The following is a 21159-nucleotide window of genomic DNA, read 5'->3' on the forward strand; positions in this document are numbered from 1 at the left end:
AGTGAGCTCCCAAAAGGCCTTGTGCTAGGTAGAGATGGGAATATACATTTAAGGATCACTCCCCTGAGCGATGTGGAATGTCACAATTTTTTTTAAAAAATAATTGGAACAAACTAATTTACCTACCAATTAATATGGATAAAATTGCTACAAAATATATCACGAAAAAAAAAAACTACTTTTCTAGTTTGACATAGATACGGTTAATGCAAACACTTTTTTCATTTTATTTCACTTTTTCTACTACTTTTCATTTGGCATAAATTTAGGAATTTGGAAAAGGGACCATAAAGTATGAGTGGCATGAGTGTAAATAAATTGTATTAATATGTCAATAGTGTTCCTATATGTTTGCAAATTTTAAATTTGGGCTTAAACTGAATCTTTAAAGATAGATGAGTTTTTATCTAGAAATAATGAATTGTAAGGATCAAAATCTAAAGCACCCTAAAAAAAAAAAAAATATATATATATATATATATATTTAGAATTGTAACAGCCGTCAAATTTGGTTGAGATTTAATCTCAACCGTTGAATCCAAATAAAACCCTCACTTAGTCACTCTCTTTTGACCTCACCTCACCTTGTTCTCTCATCCTCACTGATTTCTCTCAATCTTTCTCCTCCTCCTTATTTGCCGTCATCGAATTCGGCCACATCACATAAGTGACTAACCTCTCTCTCGACTTACCTCTTTGATCCCTCTCTCTCTCTCAACTTCTCATCCCTCACTGAAAAATACGTTGCAGGAATGGCAGGAGCTTAGGTTATAGCATCGTCGATCCTCACTAAGAGTTTGGCTTTGTTTGAAGGACTCAAACCTTTGAGCCTTAAGTTCACTCAGTCTCAAACTCTCTCTGTCTCTATGTCGCTCCTTCTCGAATTCGAAGCTCAGCAACCACCTACCCTTTCCCAATCTGACTCTAACAAACTATCTCCACTTCGGCCACCACCACACCTCACGGCTTCATCCCCCACCACCGATTACCTCTAGTCTCTATGTGTGTAGGGTTTCGAATTAAGGTTAGTGTTTCAAATCGGGGTTTAGGGTTTCAAATTGGGGCTTAGGGTTTTGAATTGGGGGCTTATCTCAACCACTAATTCACTGTCACTCTCTCATTTCAATTTAGGTTTTTAATGTGGGTTCAGATGATTTCAATTTCAATTTACATGATTTGGATTTTGATGCAGGTTCAATTTTGGGAAATCCCAAAATACCAAAAAGATTTCAGAAATCCCAAAATTTCAGTTCGAGATCGGTCATCGGATTCTCGTCTCGAAAATTTTCGGTTTGGGATTTGGTATGCCATTTTCGGTTCGGTATCCCATACTGAACCAGCCCTAATTATACATGAAGTGATAAATAGACGCGCATGACTACTCACTAAAAAGCTTGTAATACTCTGAATTCTGTATTTTTTTTGTTGGAGTGAAATTCTAGATAAAAGAATTGCTCTATGGAAAATCTTGGATACATTTGATATATTGACACAGTAACGTTACAATATACATAATTTATACCTTGTTTTGTAATTTAGTATTAAAATGACTCTCAGTAACTGAAACATATAATGAAGTTATAATTGTGCTCTGTTTATTCTTGTTTTGGTTTAGGGGTGAACACAATCCGAATTTGAAAGGTTTTAACCTAAAATTACAATTTTCTCCGTGAGTGAGAGCAGCAGCAACACTAGAGATTTTCTTCTTGTTGCCGGCCCTAATTCTAATTACGGTCGGTGGCAGCCTTTCCTTCTTCCTCTGCTTCATCTTTCTTATACTTCTAGTGTTTTTCCCTACTTTCCTTCTTGTTTTACTTTCCCTTTTCACCCCGATTTTCACAGGTACATATGTTGCCCTCAGATTAAATCTTCCATCCATCCATAGACATGTTTCATAACAAATCAAAGAGGAAAGAATGAACTGAGAGAGAGAGAGAGAGAAAGAGAAAGAAATGTGAGAGAATATTGTAGAAATGTCAGAGAATATTGTAGAAATGTGAGAGAATATTGTATTCAGCAAAAATGTTATTACAATATAGTCATTCTCTAGTATTTATAGTAATTTAGTAGCTTAATGAGTAAGTTTTCTCTCTAACTAAGTCTATCAGATGATGACACTTGTCATTACAAGATTACCCCTAATTATCCAATCATCACTCAATACTCCCCCTCAATCTAAACTGGGATACACAGAATTCCGGTTTGCGATTGGTACAATAAACACCCAATCATCACTCAATACTCCCCCTCTCCAAACTCAATTAGGAAAACCAAGCTTGAGGTTTGAACAATGATGCAAAAACAATGGTCCGTGAAGTCCCTTGGTAAATATATCTACAACTTGATCAGAAGTGGAAATATATTCAACCTATAAAGCTCATTTCTAGACTCTTTCATTCACAAAGTGAAAATCGGTGTCTAAATGCTTGATCTTTATATGAAATACTGGATTTGAACATAATGCAAGTGCAGAAATATTATCACAATGTAGAAGGGGAGGTTGTGGTAGAAAAACCTTCAAATCTCAGATAATGAGCCTAATCCAAGCTACATCAGCAGCAATATTAGCCAAAGCTTTATACTCTGCTTCTGTTGAACTCTGAGACACACATGCTTGCTTTTTAGACTGCTAAGAAACTGGATTTTGTCCAAGAAAAACAACATAACCAGTTGTGGATCGTCTGGTATTAATATCCGAGGCCCAATTAGCGTCACTATATGTTGTGAGATCAAGAGTAGGTGTACAAGAGGATGTAAGACCACATTCCATAATCCCTTGAAGGTATCTAATGATTCTCTTGACCAAAGAAAAATGAACATCAGTAGGATGAGACATAAACTGACAAGCATAGTTGACAACATAAGTAATATCCAGTCGAGTAAATGTGAGATACTGTAATGCCCCTACCAGACTTCGAAACAATGTGGGATGCATCACAGTTCCTTCATCTTTAAGTAGTTGTGTATAAGGTTTGCAGGGTGTAGGTGAAGCTTTGCAAGAGATTATACCAGCTTTCTTAATCAGATCCTTGGCATACTTAGATTGTGAAATAAACAGGTCACCATTATCTTTGTAGGTAATCTGCAGCCTGAGGAAGAAAGTGAGTTTGCCCATGTCTTTCATTTCAAACACATCACCCAATTCATCAATGACTTGTTGAATTAACACAGTATCAGATCCAGTGATGATTATATCATCAACATATAGTAGCATAATAACCACATGTCTATTCACATATTTGACAAATAGACTAGTATCAAAATCTGAGACAAGAAAAACCTAAAGATGGCAAATATGATGTGAATTTTGAATTTCAAGCACAAAGTGCTTGCTTGAGGCCATACAGAGATTTGACCAATTTACACACATAATCTGGATGGTGTGGATCTTTAAAGCCCTGAGGCTGCTTCATGAAAACCTCTTTTTGTAATTCCCCGTGAAGAAAGGCATTCTTCATGTCTAATTGCCTTAAAGACCATTTATTTGCAGCTGCAAGTGCTAAAACAATCCTCACAGTACTATGGCGGACAACAGGACTAAAAGTTTCTTCATAATCCAAACCTTGTTCTTGGCTAAACCCTTATGCAACCAACCGAGCTTTATATCTTGATATCTTCCCTTCTTGGTCCCTCTTAATTTTATAAACCCATTTACTGCCAATTACATTCTTGTCAAATAGTGGAGGAATTAACTCCCAAGTTCCTTGTTTTTGTAAAGCAAGAAACTCTTCAGTCATAGCATCTCTTCATTCAGAAATAGCAACAGCATGCTTAAAAGATGATGGTTCAGTAGGTTCAACAATGTTTAGAACAGTAGTGAAACCAATACAAGAAATATTATATGATAACCAATCAGAATTCTCACACTCATGTGTAAAAGCAGAAAAAGCTTTATAGTATCTCCTAGTAATAGCACTAGTTTTTAGTCTTGTTTGCATCGGATGAGTAGAAACAAAGACATCAGAATCATGATGTTGAGTATGACTAATTGAAAGTTGAGTGATCAGATTCTAGAGAGAAAGGTACCTCAATTTGAACAGGGTTATAGACAGGTAACATGGCATCTTGTGAAGAAAAGGTGGAAAAAGTAGTAACCAGAGGTGAGGCTTGTAGTTGAGAAGAACCACTCGAATGCTAATCCAAATATGTAGACACCATTGATGAAGAATCTGAAACTCGTGAATTAGAAGTATCACCCATTAACTGAGCTAATTGTTATGGAACCCCAATACTTGAAGACTGAGATGTACTTCTGGACTGCACTGGCAACACTATTGGAACAAGGATAAGATGTTTACAAGCAAATTGAGTACTCTCATTCAATTGCTGGAAATTTTACTGAACCTTGAAAAGGTAAAACCTTCTCATCATGAATCACATGTCTAGAAATGAATAACCTTCGTTTTGTCTTATGATAACACACCACTCCTTTATATCCTAACACATATCCCAAAAACACACATTGATCTGTTCGAGCTTCTAGTTTAGTCTTATTATAGGGTCTCAAAAGGGGATACACTGCTGTACCAAAGACCTTTGAAGAACATAACTGAGGATGATAACCAAACAGTTTATAGAAATGAGACTGCATAGCTAAAGACTTACACATCATTCTGTTTATAAGAAAAATAGCATAAGCATAAGCATGAGTCCAAAAATTATAAGGTAATGCGGCTGTAGACATAAGAGTGATTGCAGTCTCTATAATATGGCGATGTTTTCGCTCAGCAATTCCATTTTGCTGAGGTGTATGAGGGCAGGACACTAAGTGAACAATCTCTTTTAATTCCAGAAATTTCTTAAAGTTTAAACCAGTGAATTCCCCACCACCATCAGATTGGAAAAACTGAATTGTAGCATTGAAATGACTCTGAACAAACACATAAAACTTTTTAAACACAAAGAAAACTTGAGACTTATACACCAAAGGAAAGAACCAAGTAAATCTGGTATAATGATCCACAAAAATCACATAATATTTATATCCTTCAACAAATACAATTGGACACGGTCCCTATACATCACTAATAACTCTTTCAAAATGTCTTTTAGCAATAGAAGAACTAGCAGAGAACACTTGTCTAGTTATTTTCCCATTAAGACAGAATTGACACACATGTCTATCCACATCAGTTGTACACAGTATTTGAGAATGAGAAAGCATACTATGTAATACATCATTTGTTGGATGTCCTAATCTATGATGTCATAAAGAAGCCTTCACAGCTTGTCCCAGAATCGCCTTTGGAGCTGTCTTGAATTGTTGCATATTATTCTTGAAAAAAAGACTCTTTGGAATATAGTACAGGCCTCCATTACTCATTCCTCTCATTAAGATTACCTTTGTTACCTTGTCTTGCACCCAAAAACCCAGTTCATCAAGAATTACATAGACTCCTTCATAAAGTATACACAAATAATAAGCTTGCAGCAAGAGAATGAACATGTAATACAGTAGTAAGCTATAAGGGTAGAGTGAGTTCGAAAAGAAGATGAACCGGTATTCTTCACAGGTAAACATTTTTCATTGTCAACAGTGATCTTTTGATCTTCTTCAAATGGTGTTAGCATATCCAGATCATTTGTTTAGCCTGTCATATGGTGAGTGGCTCCAATATCCATAATCCAAGCTTGATCGGCATTGAATTCGAGTGTAGACTGAGCAGTCATTGCAGTTAAAGTAGGTGGTGGAGGTGCACCTTGATAAGAATAATTGTTGCGATGGAAACAATTCAATGCCACATGTCCTTTTTTTTTCCATATATTTGGCATTCAGGAATGTTATTTGTTTGCAATGGCTGTTGTTCATTTCTATAATAGCAGTTAGGAGCCATATGACCACGTTTATTGCAGATTTAGCATTCAGGAATGATCTCATATTTCTATCCACTATTGTCATTCCAATGAGTCCAGTTTGAGCCCCATTTTAAGTGAAAATGATTACTGCTAGAGAAACCTCCATTACCAGAAAAACCTCAATTATCTCTGTTAGTAGTCTCATTTCCTCTATTAAACCGAGGTCTAGAATTATACCTTTGACCATTAAAGCCCTCATTATACCTGTTAGAAGGAAATTGATGTGGTATACTGCCTTGGGAAAAATGAGCTCTTGTCGGGCCATTACCATTAGATCTTTGTAAGTGTCCCACAAAACCAAAACCATTAGACTGAAAACCACATTGAGCTGCAGTATTAGACGACTCCCCTTGATAGAAATTTCTATTTGCACCAGTTTGAGAAGTTTCCCCTTGACAAAACATTCTAGCCATGAATAACTGTAATGAACTCTGAGATTCTTCAGCAATTTTCTATGCACTCAGTAATTGTGCTCGAAACTCTTTGAGAGTGATGTATGGCTCCCGTGCCACAATAACAGTCTTAATCATGTTGCACTTTGATGGTAAACCAGCAAGCGCTGCTACAATTAAATCATTGTCAGAAATTGTTTCTCCTGCAGCTAGCAATTGATCTTTCAAGCGTTTAAGTCACAATAGATAATTCTCAATAGACTCAAGACCTTTCTTTATTCTATGCAGCTCAGTTTTAAGATGATTAATAAGTGATCTTGAAACCATAGCATATTTATCAATAAGACTAGCCCATGCTTTAGATGCAGCCTTGCTACCAACTACATATTCAATAGCTTCATCTCCAACAGTGTTAATGAGTAAACTCAGTAATGCTTTATCAGTTTTAACCCATTCACGATAAGCTTCAGTGATTTCCTTAGTCACTCCTTCCTCCAAAGATATAACATATTTAGGAGGACACACATTGGTGCCATCAAAGTAATCAAACAAATCATACCTTCCAACACAGATCAAAATTGAAACACCTATTTAGCAAAATTATCATCTTGTAAACGCATAGTAAGCATACCCAACAACCCTTCAGTCTTAACCACTGGAGATGTCATTGTAATTTTCGGACAAACAAATTTTACAAATACAGAAGCTTAGTGCTCAAAGAGATCTTCAAAATTCACCAAATTTCACAATTTTGTCTTCGTGCCCTAACAATCTTGAAACCCAATTAGCAATCAAATTCAACAGAACAAGCTTCGTGCTCAAACAATTACCCTTTTACTCAAATCTTTACGCCCACCATAGAGCTTCATGTTGTTAACATAGATGCAGATCAATGAAATTCTTCATCCAAGATTGAAGAAAAATAGCTTCGTGCTTCAACAATTTTCCAAGATTTCAAGAATTTCAACCACACCAATTATCAAGAATTTCGGATATGGCTTCGTGCCTCCAATTCATCAAGATTTCAATCAATCAAAACAATCTGGAAAAAAATAAAGAAATAAAAAAAATAAAATTCTGAACAAATCACCAAAACCAGAAATTTCCACGAAAAAACCTAATTCGAGTCGAGAATCGCAAATAATCGCACTTCTTTTGCAGGCGCAGAACGTTCATCAGCAACCACAACCACCATACGCCATTAATCTTCCATCAAAAACTCTTTGGATCAAGAGAACCTAGGCTCGTGATACCATCATAACAAATCAAAGAGGAAAGAATAAACTGAGAGAGAGAGAGAGAGAGAGAGAGAAATGTGAGAGAATATTGTATTCAGCAAAATTGTTATTACAATATAGTCCTTCTCTGGTATTTATAGTAATCTAGTAGCTTAATAAGTAAGCTTTCTCTCTAACTAACTAAATCTACCAGATGATGACACTTGTCATTACAAGATTATCCCTAATTATCCAATCATCACTCAATAATATTCTTATTTTGGCTTCCACCGACTCCATCTCCTTTTCGATCTGCAATCAATTTTAACTGCAAAGTGATGTGGTCTTCAACTGAGAAGATGCGTAGAGATCTGGCGTTTTCAGCGGCTTGGGTGGCAACATCACCTCCTTCTTTTTGTCTGCCATTTTTGGCAGTGTTGTCCGTGGTGATCTCACGGGCTTTTTTGGTTTCTCTCAATCAGTGGCTGCAATCAGTGAGATGGTATATGTTGGAAGGAAAAATTCATCTTCTTTCCATCTCTGAGATGTGGGTTCCTGGTGAAAGTTGGCGGTGTAGGTTCCTGACCTTCGTGATCGGTGCTTTTCGGCAATGCCGTTGAAGGAAAGCAGTTAGGGTTAGCTTCTGTGTTTTTTTTTGTTTTGGGTATTTGGGTTACTATTGAGGTCCCTTTTTTTTTGCTTGTGTGGTTATTGTATGGCCTCAATGTGTATAATTAATTGTGTTGTGGTAATATAGTAACCTTGACCCCAAAAAAAAAATATCGAACTGCAAAACTTAATAACTAATTTAATCAATTCACCGCTCAAACATCTATGCAGATTCATCCTCAGAAATATATTAAAGGCAAATTTGTTTAATGTCAAATCCAGTAATAAATGACTCCAAATTATTGATGATTCGATGGACAAATTGGGCTCTTTAAAAGCATCTTCGAATTAGGGCTTCTAACAAAGTTAGGCTCTCTTTGAGTTATAGGCTTTTATGGGTTTAGCTTGATGTTGTTGTTTGATTGAATCTGGGGCCCTGTTTCACCTCATGTGGGTTTGGGCATACTTTTGCTGTATGAAATTGCTTACTTGACCATAAAAAGAGCATAAAATTGGTTATGAAAATTTCCTTCCAAGTTTAAAAGTTCAAATTTTCACCAAAAAAATTCAAATAAAAGTATGTGCTTGTTGGATTTCATTGTTGTATATACCTTTATCTTGTTTTGCTTACGTGAAAATTTTGAACGAAACCAGACTAAATTAAGCATAACCGAAGCAAACATATTTAACAATGTAGTTTTCAAGTTTACGAGGAATCAAATCGAATTTAACTATGCCCACTTCTAAACAAAAGAATAATTAGTGAAAAATGATCAAGTATTACATTCAAATGCGAGTTTAATTTAACCAAACTAGTCAAAACGGGTATGTTATTTATATACGCTCAAGTTCGAATACTATTTATAATATGAATTAGTTCAAAGTAACGAAAAAAAAAGTAAGTACACGATATCTACCGTCTCATTAATCCAATGCCTAATTGTGATTCTGTGGTCTCTAAGACATGACAACGTTTTTGTTGGCTTCCTTTCACGTAACTATCACCAGTCAATGTCATATCACCTTCCTCCTCTTTTCCAGATTGCCGTACTAAAACGCTTCCTAGGCACAGTTCTTCCCCTAAACGCCCTCCAGCTTCCTCACTAATTCCACGTCCACCCCAACACCCGACCCCTCCGATTCCACCTCCTCCGACGTCCAAACCGCCGCCGTCTCACCAAAAACGACACCGGCAGAGATGTGGAGCTTCCTCTGGATTCCTTTCCTAATCTCCTTGTCCAAAGAGCTGGGCTTGGCCAAGGCCCAGGTGCCGGTTCTCTTGCCGAGTCAACTCGGAACATCGGACTCGTCCTCGTCCAAGTGTACGGCCCCCGACCCCAAGATCAACTACCGGCCGGTGATCGGTATTCTGAGCCACCCTGGCGACGGCGCTTCCGGCCGGCTGAGCAACGCCTCCACGGCGTCGTATATCGCAGCTTCTTACGTCAAGTTCGTTGAATCGGCTGGAGCTCGTGTTATTCCTCTCATCTACAACGAGCCTCCCGATATACTTTTCCAGGTGATCTCCATAACAAATTGAGCTTTTTATAGAAGTTGCTTCTGTGTTGCTTACGTAAAAGCTGCTTTTCCAAGAAGCACATCATGGGTTGAGATAACTTTACTCAGAAGAAATGCTTAAATTCGAAAGCTTTCGTTTGTTTTTTGGGCTAAGAATCAAAAATTGAAGTTGGTGTGAGTACTGGCTGTTCATTTATATAAGTTTCAATATGTGTGCATATATAAACTAAGCCGGCCTGTAGCGGTGATTTTGTTATGTTGCTCACTATATAATGCTGCTTTGCAGAAGCTCGACCTCGTCAATGGCGTGCTTTTCACTGGAGGATGGGCTAAAAGTGGTTTGTACTATGACGTTGCCGAGAGAATGTTTAAGGTAATTTAGTGCTTGATATAGTAACCCTTTGGTGCATGATCTACACTAACATTATAGTCCTGGCTTGCCAGTCAGACCATTTAAATCTGACTTTTATATACTACGGGGTCAAGTTTCTGCTAAACAAACAGAATACTACTTTCTACATAGAAAATTGGTCATTGCAGAACATGCCTCAACCCCTTGATGTGCTTTAGGCCTGATTTGGTACTGAGGTGATTCTGAAAAAAGCTGGTATCGAAAAAAATTGGGAGCTGTTTTTGTGTTTGGTAAACATTCAGCTTCAGTTTTTTTCACAGTTTTGGGTGAAAAAAAACCAAAAACAAGAAGCTGCAAAACCCAGCTTTGAAAAACTAGTTTTTTTTCACATCTGTTTTACATAAAAGTTTACCAAACACTATAATACTGTTTTTTTTTTTTCAAAAGCACTTTTACAAAAAAGTTTACCAAATACTTTGCTGTTTTATTTCACAGCTGCTTATTCTCACAGCATAGCAGAAGCAGCTTTTTTTCAAAGCACATCAATACCAAACCAGCCCTTAGTTGCTCGTCTGGACTCAATTTTATGAAAAAAAACTCCGACCTTTCGTTCAAACTTAAATTGATCTAAATCGTTACTCGATCAGTTTAGTATTGGCGGGACTTGGCAGCGTAAGAATCATGATTCTTAATAGGGTTTTGGTTTTTAGAGGTCAAAATTGATATCATACCAAGCCCAATATCATGTCATTGTCCACGATCATCAGCATGAAGGATCATTCTCTGTTTGCCAGCCAACACTAGGCAAAAGAAAATTTGGTAGACACTGGTTAGATAGAATGGTCAGCCTAACCACTAAATAGGGGTTTAGAGGTCAAAGTTCGATTTTTTGCATTAGATTTAGAACCATGACATTGTTGTCATCGTTGGCTAACCTTAGATGCTTCAGGGCTCTCTGCATCATAAAGATTTCCAGTAAATTGAAATTCTCTTAGGATAGTTTCATTGCTTCTTTAAGAATTTAGTTTCATTGCTTTTCTTAAGATTTCGTCCATAGTTCCATTCCATGTTTATTAGCTATGTTTGTATCTGTTTTCTGCAGAAAATTATAGAGAAGAATGACGCTGGAGATCATTTTCCATTATACGCCACCTGCTTAGGTTTTGAACTCCTAACAATGATCATCAGCAAGGTAAACTATCCTTCTTAAAGTACACTGTTTTTCCATAAGAATTCAGCCTCTTCATTCAAATTGCATTTCTTTCACCTTTTTGAATGTATAAATGCCTAAGTAGCCACTGTAAATGATCATATTTGTACATTCTGATGGGTGATGGCGCTTTAAATGATTCAATTTCTAAAAGAAGCAAAACCAGCACATCTGTTTTTTAGGGCGACAATTGCAATTCAAAACTATTTTACCACGTGCCTTGTTTCTTCGTTTGAGAATGGCCTTTCTTGGTTTCTTTAGTGGGCATACAACTTGAGACTATGAAAAGAATAGTCTTTAGTGAGGGTGCTTCCATTTACAACTTGACATCCAACATTGAAATATGCTTTAACTGTTCAATTTCCTTTATTATAATTGTTACAGTATTCCTTTCAATCTGAATCACCCTAGTCATGTCAATTAGTTGTAGTCTAATTTTAACTCGTCAAGTTTTTTTTTTTTTTTTTTTTTTTTTTTATCCATATTGATGCATCATTCTTAATATATTTTTCCCAATTTTATGATTTACACAACTTTCTTTCTTCCTTCTAGAACAAGAACATTCTGGAGACATTCAGTGCAGTAGATGCGGCCTCAACTTTACAATTTACCGAAAACGCCGTTATTGAAGGAACTGTTTTTCAAAGGTCTAAATCTTGGAATGTGGTTTTCCTGACTCTTTTTTTTTTGTTTTTTTTTTTTTTTTTTGGCGCCCGGGGAGGAGGGGGGTGGGGGGGCGCGGTATCTTCTGTAATTTTTTGTTTGATTCTTATAAAATTAAATATCTATCTTTATGAAAAACCCAACCATCATTCGAGCTAGCTTCCCTGCAGCTAGCATGCTTATCACAGATTTTAAAGAGGAACATTCCCTTAATTAGGACTGAACACGAGGAATTTATGTACTTAGCCTAATCAGTAGGGTTAAGCGGAGTAGACGTCAATAGAGCATGCTAGACATCATCTTTGTCTGATCTTTATGACCTTCGTTCTAATTATTAAGGAGGAGGGTTGATGTTCTATGAATTTGTATGGAAGTTTCCTTTATGTTACTGTACATCCAGGGTGATTTAACTTCTTCAGCCACTAAATTAATTTTTTACTTTTGCAGATTTCCTCCGGACTTGCTTAAGAAGTTGAGTACAGATTGTCTTGTAATGCAAAACCATAAAGTGAGTTCTAATCTAAAGGCTCCTTCATTGAAGCTAGACATAGTTATCAAATATATCATTTATGCATGGATTGATCCTGAATTATCAAATCGAAAACCATTTCCTTGGTCAAATCTTATAATTGTTCAGTTTGTTTTTTCATTTAGCAAAGGCAAAACCACTTCAGACCATATATAATTAGCTTCGGTTGAGAAGTTTAAATTGTTTCATTATGATTCTGAGTTTGTCCAGTAATCGACAAGATTGATGAGACAAATGGCTGTGTTTTTTGAGAATATCTTGGATTATGAGTTATTATGAGTTTCGTTCTTTCTGTTTACTGTTTGATTTAGCTTCTCGTACCATGCATTTTGTTTTTCTGCTGCTCTTATCCATATGGTTATACTTATGCTTAGAAAGCATGGTTTAGGTTCTCTAACATAAGTTTGTAATGATTCAACGCAACAGTATGGTATCTCACCAGAGAGGCTTATGGAGAACGAGAATCTGTCGAGTTTCTTTAAGATCTTGACAACTTGTGCTGATGAAGATGATAAGGTACTGAATGTAACCATCTCGTTTGGTTATGTGGTTTCACCATCTCATGAAACATCTCTCTAGTCAAGTTCCCCAATTCATTTTATTCCCCTGAAGATTCTAACTGTTGCAGTAACACTAATGCCAGGTCTATGTGTCCACAGTACACGCATACAACTATCCTGTGACTGCCTTCCAATGGCATCCAGAGGTATTGCCACAATATTTCTTTCGTCGTCTTTAATGCTACTATTAACTCTAAATTTAGCAATATAAGCAACAGCACAGTAACAGTGTTTGAATATGGAACCATCTCGAGGCTCTTTATATTTGAATATGCATCTGCAAGGATTTCTACATAAGATGTATTCACAACCTTGTGGAGGAGAAGCTACCATTGCGTAATTATCAAAGTTTGCTTTTCGTACCATCTTTGTATGAAAGATTGGCACATAAAACACTAACTAGTTCTACTTAAGACACTTCCAATATTACTATATTTGTGTTCTTAAGAAAGATTTTCAATAATTATTACCGTGGAACTTGTACAATTTTGCATAACAAAGAATTGGGAAAAGCAAAAGAGCTTTGAGAAAATCTGGACTTATTAGATTATTCCGACGGATTTGTTTCAAGTATGAGAAGACTAACTAATTAAGATGCAGAAAAATGCTTTCGAATGGGGCTTACCAATGATTCCGCACTCAGAGGATGCTATTCAAGTGACCCAGCACGCTGCAAACTTCTTGGTCAGGTTAGGGCTCCTTCTGTATCTGTCTTTTAGTTCTAAGTAAGCCGCTGTGCCTTTCAACATTGTCTGGAGGGCAGAGGTAGAAAAAAAAGTGGAAAATTTAAGGTTCAGAGTCTTCAGATAACCGCATTATTTGTTTATTCAATTATCGAGGTTCTACTGTATTAACAACTTCGCAGAGTGTCATATTTCAGAATTCAGAACATGCATCTACAACTTTAAAATTCACTTAAGTTTATTCAACCGGGATGATTGCGGACCCAAAACTTAGTCAAATTTTGAATTTGTGATGCAGTGAGGCAAGGAAGTCATTAAACAGACCGCCTGTCGAGGAAGTCCTTGACAATCTCATCTACAACTACAGTCCCACTTTTTGTGGGAAGGCTGGGTAAGCCAAAAACTTAACTTCAAACTGCATTATTATTTTGGATTTGTGCATGAATTTATTAACTTGGTTGTCCTACGCTTTCCGATTGCAGGAGGGGATTCGACGAAGTTTACATCTTTACACAACCTTCACTCGCTCGTTTGTAAATTAAACGTGTGCGTCGAAACTGTTACGGACAATGGAAATGAAATGTAAACATTGTATTTACAGGACATTATCACTCTCATGCGTGTAAAACCTGTTTGTAATTTACATGTCACCAGATTATTTATAAATAATCACTACTCGGGAGTCCGGTGTATATATAAAGTTGCAACAAGAATATTGCTTGTATCCCAAGTTAGAAAATTTTCCTAAGTTCCAGGTACATGAGAGATGTTTCCGTGTACCTGGAACAGGAGCCAATAGAATTGCACGATACTCTGCACTACAGCTAGACATTGGAATCCAGATAAGTTATGGATGGCAGTTTCTGTGCAAACTTAATTAATGTTTCTTTGTGTCGCATAACATAACACAGTAGAATTGCAGCTTCATCACATGAATTAGGTTCATCTCTGATACGCACTTGTGAGTTTACCACCTGTATCACTCAGTCACACAACAATGCCTCGGTCGCACACGCACACCCCGGTTAGCCCAGGTGGTGAGAGAGGGAGAGCGGGATAATGAATTAGGATTTTATCGTTTGATTCTTTGTGATAGAAGCAGAAAAAGTGTTGCTTGAACTTATATTCTTGCAGTTGTTTTTTTTTTTTTTTTTTTTTTTTTTTTTTAGCAAGTTCGTTTTTTCAGGAGAAAACCTTTTTGGGGGACAAGTTTCAAAGTACATCGCGTGTTATTTGTTAAATCTTCGTCCACCATTCAGTGGGGATAGGAGCCATGAGTGAGTTCTTGCCCATAAATGTGAAATAAACGATTTACCATTAGAGCATTTTACACAGGAATAACACGGGTTGTTCCTTACACCATTTATCATATTAACTATTACAATGAGAAGCGATGATTTGAAGTTAATACCTCTTCCAACATCGAGCAAATAACATTAGTTGTCATTATTTTGAAGGTGTGATTGCTAAAAATAAAATAAACAATCCTTGACTACATACTACCATGAACTGATCAAGAGGCTGATAGTTTGGGTGGTTAACGAACATTTACATACGTGTCTGGAATCTTGTGTTCGAACTCTTCTCTTTTAGTAAAATTAGAATTTATAAACAAGAATGAGGCAGACGTGAATTTAGCTAAGTTTGCTATAACAATATGATCTACTCTCTTGCATTTGCACCCAAGTTTAAATCCATTTTCCATTTTAACGAATTTAATGTAATTATCATACCATTTCTAAATAAAAAAAATAAAAAATCGAGATGAGATAAATGCTTATGGTACCACAACCCCTTCTTCCCAAAATGAGCACGTGCCTAATCACAGAACACGTGCTGTTGTGAATCCATATGCATACCACAATGGGATGAAAGGGCAAAACGCAGAGAATGTGGCGGGAAAAGAAGCGAGCTCTGGGAGGGAAACTCGTTGAAAGATCTAATCTTTCACTTTCACGCCTCTTACTGTTAATTCTTAGAGAGAATCGGCGACGCAAAGTTTTTCCCTTTTAAAAAAAAAAGGCCCAAATGGAAACCCTGGGAATCATCCAAGACATCGAAACCCTCGTATCCGATCAACTTCAAGTGGTACCAATTCCCCCTATCCCTCTCTCAATCTCTCGATTTTCTTCTTATTTTTCGCAATATCTCAATTCACTGTAATTTTGGCAAGACCCATCAACTTTTCGGTTTTAATTTTTGTTTTTTGGTATCGATTTAGTGTTTTTGCTGTGTATTACTCTGTTATAATGGAGCTAGCTCTTACTAGGGTTTTGGTGAATTTCTATTTGTTTGGACAAAATTTTACTGCTTTCTTGTTATATAGTGAGACAAATCTTTTACTTGCCTTAATTACCAAGCTGAAAGAGTTTATGTTTTTTAGTTTATTGTTAAAAGGGTTTTTGTATTCATAAAAAAGATATAATTTTTTACGAATTTAATGATGGGTTAGGTTCAGGAATGCAATTAGCTTGGGAACTGCTCTCAATCAAGCGTTGATACTGAATTGTTACTCTGTGTGTTGTTGACAAAACGAAATTTCTTGGTGGGAATTTGAGTTGAGATGTGTGTAACCTCATATGAATTCATAATATTGTCTAAAGTAAGTTTCTTTGGGTGCTGAACTGTGCTATAGGTTTCGTACAAGTGGCTGAGTCGAAATTACTTTGTGTCTTCCAATGCTGCAAAGAGGTATAGGAACTGTATTCAAATCTTTTCCGGGTTGCATTGTTTTTCTTTACAGGTGATTGAAAGTTGTTTTGTACAGGTTACTCCAGGAGTTTGTTGAAAAACATGGACATGGGTTCGAAGTGGTGTATGTTTTGGCTGGCTGGTTAAAGAGCGATCCTTCAAGCTACCATATAAGGCTTGTTTCCGGGCCTAAACTTGCAGGTGACATTTATTTGTAGAAAAGTATGTATGTCTTGTGCTGATATATCTTCAACTAAAATCGAAAAGGAGTAGGAAGCATCCAATTATATTCCTTTGAGATAGAATACTATGATTTAAGTCAATGGAGTCTTTCCTGGTTGTATTAGATGCATTAGAACATGTTGAGAGAGAGTGAGAGCAGTAGTTTGGAGGGTTAGATTCCCAATAGGATGACATGCATAGACTTACATGGACATGAGTTATGGTTGACACAATTTGGAATGTAATAGAGGCTATTATATCTTTTGAGCATATTCATCCTTTCATGAGCTATGTAACTATGGTTTCAGTTTTTTAATTTTTAATTTTTTAAAGTGTGCTTGTTGAAATCTAAGATGATTTTTCATGCTTTTTCTTGGTCCCTCTTATCATCTTTTTGTCAGACATTCAGAATTTAGCTTCTTGGTCTGTTTCATCAGCTTTTTGTCAACATTCAGACTTAGCTTGTCTCATCATTACACATCCGGGAAGTGGAAATATTATGGAATTCATGTCTGTCAAATTATATGCAGATGCAAAAGAAGAATTTGATGGCAACTGCTCCGTCGGTGTTTATAGTGTGCAAGCTTACATCCCAAAGGATCCAGCTGCACTGTGGAATGCTGAATTTGTGCAAGCAGAAAAGCTCTTTAAGCAGGCTCCTACGGTTGAGAATTGCTTGAGAGATAACAGGTATATTTCCTTCTATTTCACTCTTATAAATAAAAGGTATGCTTTGTTTTTTCTGAATATCAAGAGTATGAAGTTCCAATGCGTCTACTGTATGCAACTTTGCATGTCTGATTAATCTAATAGATGCTGATTACTGCCCAGTAGTGATTGCGTAATAGTTTGACCTTGTATTCATTGGAATCTTTTCCATAAAGCACAAAAAGAAGAAAAGTAAATGAAAATGATCTGTCACTGTAACTACTTAAATTTATTGGTTAATTTTTGGTATATGAATAATATCACTGGCTAATTATCGTAGGAGTGCATTAGTAGCTAAACATAGACTTGTGTATTACGTTACATATTTTAATCCTATTGTAAGTTATGTAACAGCAAGGACGTAATCAAATTGTTTCAATTTTTGCCTTTTGTCGGGTGGGAGATTACAAAATTTGCATTCTTTGTTGTTCTTTTGATATTTCATAATTCAGAAAATTTTATAAGATGGTATTTGGCTTTTATACTTTACAAATGCTAAAAGTTAATTACTTAATGTTTTGGAGTTTCTGCTTTCTGCGTTCATGCATGGTTAAATATATTCATCTCAGTGGTCATGGTTCCACTCGTATTTATGATTTCTTACTTTTATTATTTTAGTTATGTAAAATCATTTCTATTTATAGTTATACACCTACTTATGTGATATTTTAGCTTCATTTCCTTGATTTCAATGCTCTTCTTTGTCGTCTTCTTCAGGTTTTGTGGGATTTCCAATTCCTTTGTTAAGCGTAATGTGGACGGAGCACCATTGAGCACTGAATCTCTGCAACTTAACTCTGAGGCAGTAATAGGGCAACCAGAAAGTAATTTAGCTCATCAAAGTATCCCAACTCCAAAACATGTCCAGAATAAAGGACAGCAATCTAGCCCAAAAATCAGTTTACAGCCTACTAATGTGGTCAAAGATGTCAAAAGTGAAATTAATGGAACAAGAGTTTTTGGTCAGGCTAACAAACGTCCTGCAGACAAAGAAAAAGTTCAGAATGAGAAAAGCTCCTCTGCTTCTGGAGGTTCATTGGCGAATTTCTGGGGCCGGGCATCTGTGAAGTCAAAGTCAGATACTCCAGAGAAATATAATAATTCCATTCCTGATCATACTGGTTGGTTCATTTATCTTTTATGTTGAGCAGCTTATAAAAATTTTGTTTTACCTTCTTGAAGTGATGGATAAGTTGGGAATTTAGAATTATCCAAGAAGCATTTTAAATGCACAGAAGGGTTTTTTTATGCTTAAGAATTGTTCTGGCTGAAATATTTATATATCCTTTTTACCGTTTCAGGAGCTAGTGCAGAGCCTCAAACTTGTGCTCGAGAAGCAGTAGCAGGTAGCAGTGACGATGATGGTCAACAAGTTAATTTTAAGAGATCTTCCAACAGTGAAGGCACTAGGAAAAGGAGGGTTGTCTTTGATTTCTCAGATGACGATGAAGATGCAGTTAATTTAGCATCACCGGAGATTCCAAAAGGGCAATCATGCCTAGATCTGAAAGAAAGCAATAAAGTTATGGTTCCAGAGACACTGAATTTGAATTTTGATGAGCAGGTAGAAGATAACCCCAAGGTTAAGGAAGAAATATCTGTTGATGGGGAATCCAACCAACCTTTCAGAGAAGATCCTTCAGTTGTCAGAAAAGTGATAAATGCTGGGATTATCCTTAAAGAGAAGAAACCTATTCCTGAAAAAGATGTGAACAAAGTGGATAAACCCACCAACGCTGCTTCAAGTTCACCGAAAAGAAGAAAAGTTGTGAAGACAGTGATTGATGAACGAGGAAGAGAAGGTACACCGTGGTTTAGATGCCCCAGTTTTCAAAAAGTCCCATTTGCAGTGTGTTGCTTTGCAAGTTCGGAGGGCTGTTCTTGTTTCTGCTTAAAAATTTAACACCCTTCCCATTTTCATCCAAATATAATAAATGAAGATAGACTTGTTACTTGTTAGTCACTGTTTAGGAGTATTTTTATTCTGGATATTTATACTTGTTCTGTTAATCTAATATCCATAGTGACTGAAGTAATCTGGGACGGTGAGGAAACAGAAGCAAGGAAAGCCGACAGTGATATACTCAAGAAATCTGATAATAAAGCTCCCAGTGCTGTTAACAGGTTAATTTAATTTCTTTTTTCCTTTGCTTTGGCGGTTTCTATCTGAGTGGATATCCATTTGGTACTATAACCTACTTGAGATAGGATGCTTGTAACACAAGACAAACAGTTCATCTTGTTTGTTTTCACACACTATACTTTTTCACATCATGCAAATTCTTGATCAATAGGATTACAAACATGCCAAAAAGTTCACACTCAAGTAAATTCTGCCAATTCCAACTCTGTAATTTGCGGGTTGAAACAAATGTTAAAAATATCAACGGCTCGTGTTAGAAACGGGTAATTATATTTGATGTTGCAAGTTTGCAACCAGGTAGCAGGCTTAAATAGCTAGAATATTGAATAGTTCTGGTCCGGATATGAAGTAGACCGTAACGATGCTAGAAAAACATGCAGATCAGATGCTGTGCATCACTTCTGTTCTCATATACTTGTATTGACAATTGACAATTGAGGCAGTTGTGTGATTTATTTGATTGCCTAGCTTGGGCAGGACTACGGTCTTGTGTTACTTATTTTGTGCCAAATTCTTGATTGATCTTTCATGCGGAGGTTTTAGCTTGTGCCTGATGACTGAACTCTAATTTTGAACATGTGAATCTAGGCCTACTGCGGCTAAGAAGTCGGTGGGAAACACGGCTCCAACAAATGCAACAGGGAAAGCGGGAAACAAGAAAGGAGAAAACAAGGATCCTAAGCAAGGAAATATTCTTTCATTCTTCAAGAAGGTCTAAAGGCCTTTTCAAAAGCTCAAGTACCCTGCAGGATTGTATGGATATATGGTCGGCTTTTACAAGTTCAAAGCTCCCTTGGTGTATATAGGTTTTCGAGTTGGTTAAATCTCACCGTTCTTTGTGTTTTGGGGGAGTAACATGATCGGAGTGGGGGTGCATTGCTCTCACATCTTGTTCTATTTTTAAAATGACGGAAAGAAGAGTGTTTTTCTTCTCCGCTGTTAATCAACTGCTCGATGTCTATATCTCTTGTCTCGGATTTACACTTGATTATTCAGCATATTAAATGTACCGGCTTAATTTATTCTGTAGTAGCAGAGTGCAGACGCTGCTCCGTTTTGATCGGATAATCTGATTACTTTGAATTAAAATGGACTTGTGTTCGTATTCTGGCTTTCCATTATGTATTCTGAGAAGGATGGAACTCTGCATTGTGGTGCAGTAGCCATTCAAGTCTACCATTTTGATCGAATGCGAGCATCATCTGAAAGATTTCCAAATGATCTGCCGCAGTAAAATCCGATCTTGCACACTATAAAGTGTCTTGGCAGCAAGATTTCCAATTTAAAGATCCCAAACGTCTCTTCCTCGACCCTAATTACATTACATGATAAACTTTTTTAGCTTTTCTTATCAGGGAGTAATATTTACAAAAGCTTAAGCAACCAGAGAGATTTTTCAGTGTGATCGGAACACGAAGTGGTACATCACGTGTCAATATACAAATTGTGAGATATGTGTGTTAAAAAATTAATAACTTAAATATTAAAATTTTCCATCACTTATATAAAAACACGTGATACCAATCATTTCGTTTTTTAAAAGTCCAAAAACCAAATTTCAGTTTAAACTAGCCGTTGCTTTTCAATCGTTTGGTTTTCAAAATTTCTCTCAAATGGCATATTTTCCTGTCCCAATACCTCCACGTAACGGCTAGTTCTGGGGGATAAAAGTGTCATTTAACCACCGAAACCTCTATATAAACACTTATAAAGCTTACGTTCATTCTTTTTCTCTCAAAATTCTGCCCCTCTCTCTCTCCAAGCATTCAAAGTTTTTCCAGGTATTTTTGTAATTTGTTGATTTTG

The 21159-nt window shown here is 36.5% G+C and overlaps 2 protein-coding genes and 1 long non-coding RNA gene across 4 annotated transcripts; 2 read left to right on the forward strand and 1 right to left on the reverse strand.

Annotated features, from left to right (window-relative positions):
* Positions 1–1986: 1986 nt before the first annotated feature.
* On the reverse strand, positions 1987–8304 carry LOC148697764 (uncharacterized). Its single transcript, XR_015960478.1, has 2 exons — positions 7399–8304; positions 1987–7290 (listed from the first exon to the last, which is right to left on the reverse strand). It is a non-coding gene; the product is annotated as an uncharacterized LOC148697764 (long non-coding RNA).
* A 633-nt stretch (positions 8305–8937) lies between these two features.
* On the forward strand, positions 8938–14313 carry LOC137715046 (gamma-glutamyl hydrolase 2). The gene is made up of 10 exons (XM_068454262.2): positions 8938–9593; positions 9879–9965; positions 11047–11136; positions 11707–11801; positions 12265–12325; positions 12773–12862; positions 12990–13052; positions 13507–13595; positions 13888–13980; positions 14072–14313. The coding sequence occupies exons 1-10, from the start codon at positions 9273–9275 to the stop codon at positions 14124–14126; spliced, it is 1044 nt and encodes a 347-aa protein (XP_068310363.2). The 5' UTR covers positions 8938–9272; the 3' UTR covers positions 14127–14313.
* A 1151-nt stretch (positions 14314–15464) lies between these two features.
* On the forward strand, positions 15465–20458 carry LOC137716359 (uncharacterized). 2 transcript variants are annotated; one of them, XM_068455800.2, is made up of 8 exons: positions 15465–15677; positions 16225–16280; positions 16357–16481; positions 17033–17192; positions 17928–18331; positions 18512–19012; positions 19235–19334; positions 19942–20458. In XM_068455800.2, the coding sequence occupies exons 1-8, from the start codon at positions 15618–15620 to the stop codon at positions 20069–20071; spliced, it is 1536 nt and encodes a 511-aa protein (XP_068311901.2). In that variant the 5' UTR covers positions 15465–15617; the 3' UTR covers positions 20072–20458. The 2 variants fall into 2 exon arrangements, with proteins under 2 accessions (XP_068311901.2, XP_088546808.1); XM_088690682.1 differs by having other exon boundaries at positions 15467–15677; positions 16958–17192.
* Positions 20459–21159: the final 701 nt, after the last annotated feature.

The sequence above is a fragment of the Pyrus communis genome, chromosome 3 (assembly GCF_041283825.1).
Source record: "Pyrus communis isolate YQ-2024b chromosome 3, ASM4128382v1, whole genome shotgun sequence".
Lineage (NCBI taxonomy): Eukaryota > Viridiplantae > Streptophyta > Magnoliopsida > Rosales > Rosaceae > Pyrus > Pyrus communis.